General features: G+C 43.3%; 1 protein-coding gene across 2 annotated transcripts in view; it reads left to right on the top strand.

The window, feature by feature from the left end:
• Positions 1 to 15,623, top strand: part of LOC137616406 (uncharacterized) — a 96,178-nt gene that overhangs the window by 44,012 nt on the left and 36,543 nt on the right. For both annotated transcript variants that reach the window (XM_068346132.1, XM_068346130.1), the window contains exon 2: positions 8,494 to 9,270. In XM_068346132.1, coding sequence (XP_068202233.1) covers positions 8,494 to 9,270 — 777 coding nt within the window. The remainder of the gene's footprint in view (positions 1 to 8,493; positions 9,271 to 15,623) is intronic.

The raw sequence follows: 15,623 nt of genomic DNA, 5'->3' as shown, positions 1-15,623 counted from the left end.
CATGAATGTATTTGTTATCGTTCCTTGTATTGAGGGATCAAAGATTTTTTTCCCCCTACTTCATTAACGAACAACTCTTAAAGTTATAATGGAAGAAGACATTTTCTACATTAAACATTGTGATGTTACTATTTTGTAATGTAACTCTTAGCAGAGCTTAATGTGATTACCTTGTAGGAATTCAGTTCTTCTTTGTGATGAAGTCACAGTCATGTGACGTAATCCGTTTAGTATGACTTGCATTTTATGAATTTTCTTTCTTGCAAGAAATTTTTAAAATATTAGCTTTCTAAGCATGAGTATGTTTATAATGTAAGGAAATATATTATTTTCAAGTATATATTTGTCCTATTAGTATATTTCGCTTAGTCAATTTTCGATTTAGAGTTTTCTCGAGCGTACAGTCATTTTACGCTCGTAGTACGACTAAGAGAGATGTCAGATATTAAACGATCATTTTTGCTTCACAATACTTGTATCGTTATTTAATATTTCGCTTTTAAGAATACTAATATTATTCATATATCCTATTGTATTTTCTTTCTGGCATTTGACTAAAGAGAATATTCTCTCGCAATGGGCAGATCTATTATGATCTAATGTGAAATAGTTTAAAGAGCTAGTGTTCAATGGCACATATAATAACGCAATGCAGTCAAGCACCGATAAGTATTACTCTTGTCAATCGTTTTTTGTTTTCACAATTACTGGTATCGTTATTTTATATTTCGATTTTGAAAATACTAATATTAATCATATATTCTATTGTATTTTCTTTCTAGCCCTTGACGAAAGAGTATAATCTCTCGTAACGGGTAGGTCTATTAAGATCTTATGTGAAATAATTAAAAGTGCTAGTATTCCGTGTCAGTGCAGTGGAGGGTGCGTTCGTTCGTGTCCGTCATAATCCCAGCCGGGGACCTCTTCCATGCTCTCCAACCCCTGGGAGGTTAAAATGTATGCGTCTTCATCGGAAGCAAAAAATCGCGACGTGGTTGGAGCCAACAACTACGTTTTAAACCACGCAAGAGACGTATGTCTCCTAATAAACCCTCCTGCAGTGACTGTGTTCACCGGAGGTGTTCCTTTCGGACTAAGACTACGTGTCAGCACCGAAACAATTGCGTAAGACGCATAGTCCGTCGGATAAAGAAGGTGCTCAGTTTACGTCAGTGCACGCTCCTTTTCTGCCCCCCAGATTGGGAAATGTCACAGGATCTTTCCCCTGTTAACCACCTGGACAGATTCTAATGCTGTTGACAGATGCAGACACCGGTCTCATAACAATCGATACACGTAACACGATTCACATCGCACACAAGAAGTATCAACAGTTGACGATACCTCTCAGTGATCACTACATAGTTCAGTTAAAGCACACGACGCTCATTATGTATCTGATTTGTCAGAATTAAAGAGGTCTATTTCGTCTCTATTGATGCTTACGATTCTCGGGCACACAGCGATAGACCAAGAAAACGGTCTTCCGATAGTATCGGACAGCATAGTACTCCGATACTCCCATCGATCAGCTCGCGTTGCGGCAAGCGTTAGGATGGACGCATGCGGCAGTCTGGTCTCATCCTCACGGCAGTCGCAGACACCAGTCTGGTCTCTCCTTCACGGCAGACGCAGACGCCATTCTGGTCTCTCCTTCACGGCAGACGCCAGTCTGGTCTCGGGAGAGATCTCTCACAACAATCGATAAATACAAGTATCGACAGTTGACGATACCTCTCTGCGAAACGCTCCCTCGTAGTGATCAGCTCGCTTTGCGGCAAGCGTTAAGATGGACGCATGCGGCAGTCTGGTCTCTTCCTCACGGCAGTCGCAGACACCAGTCTGGTCTCTCCTTCACGGCAGACACGGACACCAGTCTGGTCTCTCCTTCACGGCAGACGCAGACGCCAGTCTGGTCTCTCCTTCACGGCAGACGCAGACGCCAGTCTGGTCTCTCCTTCACGGCAGACGCAGACGCCAGTCTGGTCTCTCGGGGGAGATCTCTCACAACAATCGATACATAGAAGTATCGACAGTTGACGATATGCAGCAGTCTGGTCTCTCCCTCACGGCAGACACACACGCCATGGCGGACGCAGCAATCTGGACGCATGCAGCAGTCTGTAAACTCACGGAAAAGTGGATGCATGCGGCAGTCTAGACATATACTGGACGCATGCAGTCAGGTTTTGTCACTCATAACCGTAGACAAACAATTGTCTCTTCTTTGTGATTGACTGGACGTGCTTACTCACGGCTCGCGGCAAACTCACGGCATTCGGGACTCATGCATTAGACTGATACCTCTCAGGGAAACATACAACAGTCTCAGTCTAGACCCATGATGGACTCATATGGTTGGGACTTGTCCTCGCAACAGGATAGACAAGTTTTTTATCTCTCCTTCGCGATTTTCTGAACGCACAACTAACGCTCCCTCGCTTCACGCTGTTGACATATAACATGTTGAATGCATGCTGGACGCACGCGTTCAAGATTTTCCCTCACGTGGGTTTACAGATGTTGTTGCTCCCTTATAGCATGATGATTTTATGCTAGAAGCACTAGAACCTGTCTCTCCCTCAAGGTTTACAGTACTTAAACGTGATACTTCTTTGCAACTGGACGTTATCCTGCACGAGATTTCTTCGAGGCAAGATGAATTATTTTTGGAAGATAATAACTGTCACAATAACGAGGTTTTGTCTCCTACTCATTCGAATCAGGGAATCGATGTTCCATTAGTCGAATTAGATGAATCTCAGGATTCATTATACTCAACTGATTTAAAAAAGAAAAAAAAAAATATGGTTCTGGCTAGATGGGTTAAGAGAGTTTTCTCAACTCTCAACCAATGGACATCCAAGAGAAAGGTTCTAGGGAAGGCCTCCTTTTTCTTTTCCTCACTCAGGTCAACCATGAGCAAGTCATAGTTTGTGGTCCCATTTTGAAATGGACCATCGGCTGAAGTAAACTTTTAGACAATAAAAGTCTTCAGCCTTATTGACTGGACTCTTGGAACTCTCGCAGAAGCCACAGACCTTTGGAACAAGGCTCAGATGCATCTGTTTGCCTGTTTGGTTAAGGCCTGGAGGGATGTCCCCATCGAATTTTCTGCCCTTTTCATGGCAGGAGTTCTTAAAAAGAGAACTCAGAGAATTGCGACTGGAGATCAAACTCGCAGATTCTCAAAACAACAAACCGCGTAAAAAAGTGAGACGTTTTATGCCTCCCATGTCGTCTATACCCCTAGAGCTGACAACAGTCCACTCAGGAGACAAGGCAGCAGCTCTTTAAGAACAAGTGAGCCTTATGCCGTCAGAATCATTTATAGTAATGTAGAGGAAACCTCCTCGGAGGAGTTTTTACATCATACTTTTCCTAGTTCCGAAACACTCGGGGGGGGGGGGGGGGTTGAAAGCCTGTTCTGGACATCAGTCCATTGTACACATAAAGGGAGTAAGGTTTCTTCTTCGTACCTGAACGACTGACCACTCAGAGCAGAATCACAAGTAGAGTGTCTGGAGGCTCTTCAAAGGTTAATGCCCTTAACGCAACAGTTAGGTCTGATAGTAACCTGTCCAAATCTCAACTAACACCCTCACAGAATTAATTTTTCTAGGGATGATAGTCGGTTCAGTTCGCGTTCAAGGCGCTCCGGAAATGTCGCAAGGACTTTCCCCTGGTGGTCACCCGGCTACGGTTGACGATCCCTCGCAGCAATCAGCACACGGTTAGTTCGCGCACACGGCGCGCTTCATGTGTCTGGTCTGACTTAACTAGAGAAGTCGATTTCGTCCCTCTTTGACGCATATGATTTACAACAGGGATCTATGGATAGTCTCTCAGAGGAAATGACACAAATATCAAAGAGCTAGTGGCCATTCACCAAGCCCTGATTACTCACTTCATAGAAAGGGAGAATAACATCAGGAGGGATCTTCTCAGCAGAAGACAAGTTCTTACTGCAGAATGGACCCTACATCCAGAGGTGTGCACCAACCTTTTGATGACTGTGAGGTCAACACTCGATAGACCTCTTCGCCTTACAAATGATAGAGGTTGCCAGTATTTTGCTCTCCAGTACCAGACCAGGAAACAGTCGCACTGGACGCTTTTCTTCTGAACTTGGAAGGTCTAAACGTGTACTCTTTTTCTCCATTCAAGATCCTGGACAAAATCCTGAAAAGATGCAGGGATTCGGCCAACATCCGCATTACCATGATAGCTCATATTTTGGTCTATGAGACATTGGGCTATGGAGATGGAGTGGCTGGTAGATACCCCCAGATCATGACCACTATTAAGGTTGATTAATCTGAGTGGTATATGTTTAAAGTGCAGTGCAGGAATAATAGATTTTCCTCTACCAATACCTCTATAGCCAATATAGCAGAGTTTTCTGTTGTATCTACGTACAAATGAGAAGCTAGCTATGCCTTGCATCAAGAGTTACCTCAACATATTAAACTCTGTCTTTCGTAACGGACACTTTGGCGTGTCAGGTAACAAGGATCTCTCAGATCTCATTAGATCTTTTGAGGCAACCAAGAAGAAGGACAATCCAACCTCCTCGTGGAACTTAGATGTAGTCCTGGTCTTTTTAACCTCAAGTAGGTTTGTACAGTTGGACAAGACATCTTGGAAGTATCTTACCAAGAAGACTTTTTCCTAATTTCATTGGCTTCAGTCAAAAAAGTATGAGAGTTAAAAACCATCAGCAAGAAGATGGGCTTTATTGGAGACAATGCAATTTGCTCCCTTCAGCTAGGCTTTCTTTTCAAATACGAGACAGACAGCCTCTGATGCTCAGTTAAAAAGCTCTCTTTGCCTTTATTAAAGAATACCCTGGCTTTTTTTTTTCATTAAGGATTTAATAAGGGAAACTCTCCAAGATTGTGAGTAAGAAGTTTTCCCTATCCTTAAGGTAAAACCACACGAGGTTAGAGCTGTAACAATTTCTATGACTTACAAACACAATAGGTCAGTGAAGTCAATTTTGGAGCCTACTTTCTGACGAAGTTAATCAATCTTCACAGACTGCTATCTCAAAGATGTCCAGACCCAGTATGAGGATTACTACTGTATTCCCTGGGTCCTTATGTTACCTCCGTCTTCTTAGTTGGAGAAGGGTCTACTGCCTCTTCCCTATAACTTAATATATACCCTTGCCTTTTTTTATTCTTGTACTTGTTCATAGGTTGTTTGCGAGGGTTGCTGCAGCCTTCCGTCAGTCTCTGATGCAAGTCAAGTTAGTTTTAATGCATTCACAGTTTGTCTGTGAGGCTTGTTGCAGCCTTCCGTCAATCTGGGGTGCAAATCAAATTAGTTTTAATATGGAGTAGGTGGTCAAAATCAGTATCCTTGGCTATGCCAGGTTTGCAAGGGTGGTGGTCTAGTCACTCTAAGGGTCGAGGACCTTGTGGCAGCCCCAAGAGACTTCAGTCCCCTGAGTGGATCACCGAGTCTCTTAAGGAATGCAGGCGAAATGAGGCAGTATCATTTTAAAGCCAGCTTCCTTATCAAGTTAGAACGTCAGAATCAATATCCTTGGCTTTGCCAGGTTTGCAAGGGTGGTGGTCTAGCCACTCTAAGGTCGACGACCTTGTGGTAACCCCATGAGACTTTTACAGCCCACTGAGTCGATTGCTGAGTCTTAAGGAATGCAGGCGAAATGAGGCAGTATCATTGTGAAGCCAGCTTTCTTATCAGGTTAGAACCAGATTGTTAGTACTTCTATTGTAGTTATTAATAATTATACGAATTCCCAAGGGTATGAGGTTTTCAACCCACCTCCAACTGTGTGAATCAGCTATATACAGTATATGTAACTACCAGGGAAGTTACATATTTAAAAATGGTATTTTTATTATAAAATAATTGGAAGGTTTTATCAGAAAAGGTATATTAGAAGGACCCCTTTTCACCGGCCGCCACAGGTCGACCCAGAAAATAAATTTTTAGATATACTTACCTGGTAGTTACATATACTGTATAAGGGGCCCTCCCTCCTCCCCTCTGTAAACAGAGACATCGGATTTCTGAAGATGTTGGGAATGGTTCTACAGTAATAACCTATGAGTGATGGTGCTCATATATGACCACCCACTGTCATGGCGGCGATCGCCACGAATTTTGAATTTCTGTCGTGCCGCGTCGAAACGCGGGATTTAAGCTATATATATGTAACTACCAGGTAAGTATATTTAGAAATTTATTTTATAATAAAAATACCATTTTAAAGCCCATCCACCTCCCCTCAGGAGACAGGTCGGGCAAAGATGATCTGAGGAACAGAAAACGGGAGTGATTCTAGGTACCACCCTGTAAGGGTTGTTAACCACCTAACCGCACAACCACCACAAGGTGGTTGCCGCGATTTTCGAATAAATTCTGCCTAAAGTCAGAAACTTTGTTTTATCATAAAAATTCCATTTTAAAAAAACCCCACTGTTAATCAGAATTAATCATAGGTGGCTTCACAGAGCTCCAGATTTGTATGGTTATAAAAAATACAAATTATCTCCAAATTTGTTATTTTTCCTATCTATACAAACCTTGAGCTCTTTACACGTGCCTGACCCACCATTACCTAACCCGCGGAAAGGTCCTGCCTGCAATTAAAATGTGACGTCACTCAGCTGGTGAGTCTGTGAGTGGGGTGGCTAGTCTACCCCACACGAATTAGGTGTGGGGAGTTATGCCTCAGCATTTCCAAAATAATATCCACCGTAAAGAGCTCAAGGTTTACATAGTTAAGAAAAGTACAAATTATTTCATAATTTGTCATTTTAGGCGCTCTTCTTTTCAATTTTATTGATGAATTTTTTAACAATCAGAGTTTTGTAAAATACTAATACATTTCCAAAGCCAAAACCACTTGTAAAACTAATTGTTCTTTATTCATGCTGGAGAAAATGTCCTTTATGGAAGGACACCTACTTTTAAATTGATTCCCTGTTTGATGCAACATCTCCATAGATCACTTTCTTGCCTTTCTCCATCCCCACTCCACCTTTGTACCATCTCTCTGTCTTTCTTTTTCTCTATGTTTCTATATAAATTGGTGTAGAGTATTTCCAAAAAATTGTATCCAAAATTATTCTAACTTTAGTTCCAAAGCATTCAAAGAATTCAAAGCATGTTTTTTGTATAAGTTTCCCCCCATTCTAAACATGTCGTATGAGCGAGGGTCCCACACTCCCATACCAGACATTGCCATTTTACACTGTGACCACAAACACACACTTGCAATGGACAATTCCCTTGCTTCAAGATTGCCATATAGCCACCTTTATAGTCAAGCTAAGGCAGTTATCTACAATGTAAAGAGGTTTCTCTTGTAAGAAAAGGCAAATCGAAAGAGATCAATTTTTTTCTTCATATTGTATACCTGTACATCAATTTAGACAGTACTACATTGGAGTCTTCTCTCTGGTTATGGTTCACTTTCCTTTTGCCTACATAAACACCAAATAGTCTGGCCTATTCCTTACAGACTCTCCTCTGTGCTCATACACCTGACAACACTTAAATTACCAAACAATTCCTCTTCACCCAAGGGGTTAACTACAGCACTGCAATTGTTCAGTGGGTACTCACCTCTTGGTAAGGATAGAAGAGACTCTTTAGCTATGATAAGCAACTTTTCTAGGAGAAGGACGCTCCAGAATCAAACCATTGTTCTCTAGTCGTGTAGTGCCTTAACCTCTGTACCATGGTGTTCCACTGTTTTGGGTTACAGTTCTCTTGCTTGAGGGTACGCTCGGGCACACTATTCTATTTAATTTCTCTTCCTTTTGTTTTGTTAAAGTTTTTATAGTTTATATAGGAATTAAAAAAAATTTCCTTGTTTCCTTTCCTCACTGGGCTATTTTCCCTGCTGGGGCCCTTGGGCTTATAGCATCCTGCTTTTCCAACTAGGGTTGTAGCTTAGCAAGTAATAATGATAATAACACTGGAGAGAGGGGCAGTTATCTGTGGAGATGTGGCACCAGCATGGGAATCCGTTTCAAACCAAATGACCTCCCCCTCTGTCATTTTTCATTGCGTTGACTATAATTACTGGTTATTTTGGACTATTTGAAGTGTTCGGGATGTTTGCCAATTAACTTTATTTTGCTTGAATTAGGGAAAGAATATGAGTCATTGAACCCTCAGTAGAAGAATGTATTGTACTGCATTCATATTTGTTTTTGTGAAGTTTTTAGTGATTAATAAACTTTTCTTGAGAGATTACAGTAATTTTCATAGTCAATGAAATAGAGGTTACAGATGTATTGCCAAACTTATGCTACTATCCTCTATTGTCTTTAGGGTGGCAGCATAGCAAATGATTTATTTAATAATTGGTAATGATTCCTCTCATAATTGGTGTGTATTTTGAGAAAAGATGTGAAATTTGTATTATAATAAGTTTTAAGAATTACTGGTAATTGATTTTGTAGTATACTTTTATTTAATTTTACATTAAAGGTTTGCAATTTTTTTCAGGAATTTTTGAATGATGCACTTCAACCAACAACTTCAAGAAAATCACCATCAAAACACAGAGAGCTGCTGAAAGATATCCAAGAGAAGACCATAGAGGATGTAGATAAAATCCCCTCGCTTTCTAAAGTGTTGAATATTTCAAACAAAAGGTTAAAAAGCCATGAAAATGAGAATGACAAAAGTATTGTAAAAAAACAAAAAACTGATAAAGCTGTTTTGAACAGTAATTTTGAATTAGATGATTTTTTTGATAGCATTGATAGTGATAATGATATTTCTATAGAATCTCAACAGAATACTCCTCCTGATTCAGAATTTGCTAATATTTCACAACAACAGCTTGATGATCTTGTGCAGTGTGAAGAAAAAAATAATGGAACATCATCTTCAACTATAGATTTTAGAGAGAAAATTTTACAAAGTTTGCATGCGCATAAGCAACTTAGTGAGACAAAATATAATGGTAGTTTTGCAAAACCGTGTTTATCCAGAAATGATGAATTAAGAAGAGCCAGTACTTCGGGTATAGAAAATAGAAAAAGAATGTCCCCAGATGATTCAAGTTCTAAGAGCTTCAATTTTGCCACTAAAAGGAAACTAACATCATTAGCTAGTGAATCCAAAGCTATATTCTCGGAGAAAAATATTGCGGATGATTCATTTTTCTTCACTCCCTTAAAATCAGGACAAGCCTCTGTTAGAAAATCTGTATCTCCAGGGGGTCCAGTTATACAAAAGAGAAAATTCCCTGGACCTGCAGGGCTTTTACCTGAATTGGTTGGTATTATGCTATAACTTATTATTACAATCTTCATTATTTCAATGAATCTTTCCCAATATTCATGTGCTAGACAGTGTGCTTGAAGCGCAAGCTTAGTGACCAGAAAAAAGGATGATTGTTGTCTTGGATTTGCTTAATCTACCCTTGTATTGCACCACCTTACTGCTAGGTGTTACCATTAAACAGATTTTGGGCAAAGCGAAAAATCTATTTGTTCCGACACAGATACAAACCTTCGCTATTTATAATAGGGTATTACTTTCGGCGCAGCTGAAAGACGAGCCTTGATAATTTTAGTGAGGGATAACTACCCCATCCGCTAGTTAGCGGGTGGGGGGTGGGGTTGACTGGCTACCCCGCTCACTCACACCTCTCGGCTGAGTACTGTAACCACTTTACTTTTTGGCTCGGTAGAGGACGGACATGCTGCCCTTCTCTCCCGCAAAGACTTGCCTTGATTCTTTTTTTTATTTTTTCTTACGTGTTTTCATTTATCTTACATATATTTGAGTGTATATATGTATAAATGGAAAATGGAAATACAGTATACGTTGTTAGATACGTGTAACTTCAATTGTTGTTGACATCGTATCCAACTGCCTCCGCCGTAGGGAGTTGTCATTGCCGCCCTTCCCTGCAACTGATGGTCGGCAGGTTCTCAACACTGCCGTGTGTTTGTTTCAGAATTAAAGTGTATAACAGTTCTGCTCCCTTTCGAGGAATTATCTTACAAGGAGGTGACTTATTCCTCGAATAGTGTTTTTTGTGGAAAGGAGCATGAATTGTAATTGATAACAACTTCCTTTTTTCACAGGTAACAGCGACGTAGAACACAAGGCTGAGGGCTACGGCCGCCCTGTTCATTATCCTGCGCTCTATTTGGTAGCTCGTGAGCTGCCCTCATTATGAGGTAGCATTCGCTGTCAACCTTCAACTTGATGTTCCTCCTCTGAGGGGAACTTCTCTCTCTCTCTCTCTGTTTTTTGTTTACACCTATGCTTTTTTCATATCGAGCTGGGAGAAAGCTTTACTTAGGCTATGTCCTCTTGCGGGAGGACTTCTCTCACGTTCGCGAGAGATTTTTGCGCCTACGCTTTTTTCCCATAGAGCTGGGAGAAAGCTTGCCTGAGGCGATGTGCTCCTTCGGGAGGACTTCTCTCTCGTTCGCGAGAGAGAGTTTCTTATGCCCACGCTTTTTCCCATAGAGCTGGGAGGAAGCTTGTTTTAGGCGATGTCCTTCTTCGGGAGGACTTACTCTCGTTCACGAGAGAGAGATTATTAAGCCTATACTTTTTTCTCATAGAGCAGGGAGAAAGCTTGTCTTTGGCGATGTCCTCCTTCAGGAGGACTTCTCCCTCGTTCGGGAGATAGATATTTTACGCCTACGCTTTATTCCCATAGAGTTGGGAAAAAGCGATCTCCTTCGGGAGAACTTTCCTCTCGTTCGTGAGGAATAACTTGTAGGAGCTTGCTGATCCACCAGGGGCAGTGGCAGAGCTTTCTCCGAAGTAGGTTATCCCTTCGGGGGAATTAGTCTCTCGTCCTCGAGAGAAGACCGCCTCTGGGCATTGGCGGTCCCCCGTTACGCTTATGGTTCTCCTTCAGGGGCGGAGCGAGAGCCTTCTCTTAAGCGACATTTTCCTTCGGGAGAACAAACCTCTTATGCGGAGAACAAACCTCTTATGCGGAGGTGTTATCTTGAACCTTCGTCATGTAGATCCTGCGGGTTCTCATGACAGTAGGAGTCCTTCGGGACTCCGCTCGAAACCTTCGGGTTTCAGTTACGCTGAACCTTCGGGCTCTCGTAGCGATGGTAACGCTGAGCCTTCAGGAACTTGTGCCATCAATCACGCTGACCTTTCGGGGTCTTGTGACAGAGGAACCTCGGTTCCTCGTTACGCTGATCCTTCGGGGTCTCGTAACGTTAGTTATGCAGAACCCTTGGGCTCTCATAACTTTAGTCACTCCGACACTTCGGTGTTTTGTGACAGGGAAACTTCGGTTTCTCGTTGTGCTGACCCTTCGGGGTCTAGTAACATTAGTTACGCTGAACCCTTGGGCTCTCGTAACTTTAGTCTCTCTAACACTCCGGTGTGTTGTGACAGGGAAACGGCGGTTTCTGGTTACGCTGACCCTTCGGCGGGATCTCGTAACATTAGTTACGTTGAACCCTAGGGCTCTCGTAATTTTAGTCACTGACACTTCGTTGTTTAGTGACAGGGAAACTTCGGTTTCTCGTTACGCTGACCCTTCGGGGTTTTGTAACATTAGTTACGCAGAACCCTTGGGCTCTCGTAACTTTAGTCACTCCGACACTTCGGTGTTTAGTGACAGGGAAACTTCGGTTTCTTGTTGCCCTGACCCTTCGGGTTCGCGCAACACAGTTCACGCTGAACTTTTGGGTTCTCGTGACCTGAGTCATTCTTTTTATGACAGAGAGTTTCCAAACTCTCGTTGTGTTGATCGTTCGTGCTCACACAACACAAGCTATCTTGAACCTTCGGGTGAGCGTAGCAGTCAGTTCTCTCACCAACCTGAGAGCTCTTGCGCGCACGGCCAAATTGGCGCGCACGACCGACTTGGCGCGCACGACCGGCTTGGCGCGCACGACCATCTTGGCGCGCACAAGCAAAATGGCGATCATGGCGCGCGGGTTCATCCTTTGCCGCGCCATATGCGCGAACATCTTGTTGCTCGCCATGCGCTCGAACATCACGTGGCGCGCCTTGCGCACTAGCAACACACTGTGTGCCATGCGCACAAGCAACCTTATGCGCGCCAGGTGCGTGAGCAACCTCATGCACTCCACGAGCGCGAAAAAGGTGCGCGCAATCGGGAAGGGGGCGCGCACGATCTCCCTTCCGCCTACCAACAGTTCGGCGCTAGAGCGCACAACCATATTGGCGCTCGTGCACGACCATTTTGGCGCACACGATCGTATAGGAGCGCACAACCACATTGGCGCAAGCACACGATCGGATTGGCATGCGCGCACAACCATATTGGCTCGCACGCATGACCAACTTGGCGCGCACGCAATCGGTTGAAGTGCACGAACAACTCTTACGATCCTTCGGGGTTTCACAACGCAGTTCACGCTAAACCTTTGGGTTCTCGTGCCCATAGCCATACTTATATGACAAAGTTTTTCGGACTCTCGTTGCGCGAAGTGTTCACGAGTGCACAAGAGATTTACTCTCATGACAGAGTTTTCGAACTCTCGTCCCGTGAATTGTTCGCGCACGCCCATCGTCATCGAGAGTTTTACTCTGATGACAGAGGGATACATGCTGCCTAAGGGTTTACGAATCTCTACAGGTAACTATGACACAGTTCCTTTGGGTCCTGGTCACGTAACATGATTCCTGGAATTCCATCAGGAATCAGCGATAGAGTTCCAGCGGGTTCTCGGCACAACATCCTTTAAGGTCGTGAGAAAGGAATTCACAAATAGATTCTGAACCCCTAGGTTCTCATCCGAATCTCTCTGTTTCCACGATTCAGAGTTTTCTGAAAACTCTATGGTCGACCCCCCCCCCCCACCCTCTACGGGATGGGTCTTCCAAAGGTGTGACTTGATACGTCACTCTACACTCCCAGCCAATTACTATATCAGCTAGTCTGGTTTCGCCAGCACAGATCCTTTCGTTTTCGAACGAACTACCGTCATCTTTCCTCCACCTTCCCACTTCGAGTGGTTTGGTTAGCAGATGGAAATGAGCGGGGAATGAAAAATTCTTTACATTGCAGTTCATTTCCCCTGGCAGGCCTTGCCTGATTTAGACAGTAGTTTTCTCACTATCGAGAAAGCGTTCGATGGCAACACCTTTATGTAAGCGGTCAATGGCAATTATGTCTGGCCTTCTTGAAGCAAACCCCCACTTAAGAGACTTCACCCTTTTTCGGGAGACTCGTTCCTGAGAAGTTTTTACAAAACTTCAATGGGTGTTAAAACTTCATGAAGGCTGTAAGCCTTCCTGGAGCAGGCACTCTAGCCAAGACAAGACCGCGAGGTTATTGTCTTAAACTCTGTTCTACCGTTTGATGAAGGCAGCCTCCCCCGTCATTGTATCGTGGGTATAACGACTTTTTATTCTATCCTTACAGGGTTATTGTTTCGAACAATTAGTCCCGAAGGAACATTGTTAGCTAACGTTAAAGATCAATAGCAACAGCGTGGGTATCTTTTCATTACGTTACGAACGTTTCATACCCCGCCCACGGGTAAACAGACATCCGTTTCTGTGTAATGAACCCTAGCTAGCCCCTCACATGAAGAGGAGGGGTAAACCAAAGGGGAAATGATTGCCCCTATAACTGTATATTTTGTTTGAGAACATTTTCGCTCTCATTCAAGAAAATATTAAAGTTAGTCAACGATCAAAATTTTTTCGGCAATAATGATGCGATTCGTCGCATATACATTATTCTCGCAACCGGATTCGTTGCAAACGTTTCCTAGAGGCAGAGAATACGCATGCGCTAGTGCAAATGGACAAGTACATATATGCGTGCAAGCGATCTTTCTACCAATAAGTGCTATATACATCTTCCAATTAGATCTCCGTTCTATTAACCCTTTTACCCCCAAAGGACGTACTGGTACATTTCACAAAACTCATCCCTTTACCCCCATGGACGTACCGGTACTTCCTTGCAAAAAAATGCTATTTAAATTCTTTTTAGCATATTTTTTATAATTTTTTGAGAAACTTCAGGCATTTTCCAAGAGAATGAGACCAACCTGACCTCTCTATAACAAAAATTAAGGCTGTTAGAGCAATTTAAAAAATAAATATACTGCAAAATGTGCTTGAAAAAAAATAACTCTTGGGGGTTAAGGGTTGGAAATTTCCAAATAGCCTGGGGGTGAAAGGGTTAAGTTGTATATTTATATCCCTTACTGAAACCAGGTTATTCAGTACATTACTTGGCTACTTTTCTGTTGCCAGACCTACGGCATTTACGTTCGGCCTCCTTTTAGGCATTTTTTCCTTTCTCCCGATCGGAAGTCTTAGTCTCCTACAAAGGCTTTGGCTGGAAACTTCTCATAAACATATCTGTTCCCTAGTAGGGAACATCTAATATAAATGCTAGTTTACCGATCGGAGACGGAGGAGTACGAACGTTTTTTTGTCCTTAGAACAGGAAACCTCCGTTACGAATGTTTCCAACGTTCTCCAACTGAGTTTCGGACACGACTTCTAAGTCGAACTACGCATGTATGCTTGTCATGCGCACAGTTCTGTGTTACTACTCCATAGTAGACTTATGCTCTTTGCCCACCAAACAATAAATTGAAGATACGTCTCAATCCCCTCTTGGGTTTGGTTGGATGCGTTCGATGATTACCGTACAGTCTCTTGTCTGGAAAGCGATCTCTATGGAGATTCGCTATTATAACATAAGCTGTACTGATTAACTAGTTTACCGTTTGGTATCGGTCTTATTCGGCCAACCACACTGGATTAGTGGTAGTTGGAGGGAGAACAGGCTGTTCCCCTTCATTGCAAGAACTTGCAATTAGTTACACGTCTTGACATCATCTCGAGGTGTGCTTATTGTTATGCACTCCCCCCCCCCTCACCGCTGGACAATCCGCAGATGATGGGTGGCAGACGAGAGCTTCTGCAAAGAGGCCTGTCTTCTCGTCTTCCCTCTGAACCTGATGCTCTCTATAATGCATCTAAAGAGAGAGAGAGAGAGAGAGAGAGAGAGAGAGAGAGAGAGAGAGAGAGAGAGAGAGAGAGAGAGAGAGAGAGAGAGAGAGGGGGGGGGGGGGCATATGCCATACCATTCCATCCTCGTCTGTTGGCCCGATTCAGAAAGGTACCAGCATTCACCTGTCTTAGAGAACCATCTAGCAGTACGAAGCCTCAGATGGACAGAGAACAACTAGTTGCCCCCATCTGCTCGCGTCATTCTTGATATAGGAATGTGCTTGCAAAACCACCCAGATAGTGGGCTCCTAGTGTCTTGGAATCATCTTGTATTCAACAAAGTCTTAACTTTGTGGGGTCCCCAACTGTGGTTATGCTCGCAGCGGCCCTGATCTTCAGGCCCTCAAACAAGATGTATTCCAAGATCGATGGGGCGGCCTAGAGGTGTGCCTTGTTTTTTCCCCCTATTTGGTCTGGTGAAAAAGTCCTCAGCCAAGTCAGGATAAGCAGGATCTTATCAACGACTCCAATAGCTTCGCTATGGCATCCCGCAGAATGGTTCCCAGACCTTCTGCAACCCCCTGACGGAGCTCCAATAGCTTCGCTATGGCAACCCGCAGAATGGTTCCCGGACCTTCTACAGCTCCTGACGGAGTTCCGAGGGATCTTCCTCCACGGCACGATCTTCC

The sequence above is a fragment of the Palaemon carinicauda genome, chromosome 22, assembly GCF_036898095.1.
Source record: "Palaemon carinicauda isolate YSFRI2023 chromosome 22, ASM3689809v2, whole genome shotgun sequence".
NCBI lineage: Eukaryota > Metazoa > Arthropoda > Malacostraca > Decapoda > Palaemonidae > Palaemon > Palaemon carinicauda.
The sequence above is the reverse complement of the archived record's forward strand: the minus strand, read 5'-3'. Positions and strand labels throughout refer to the sequence as shown.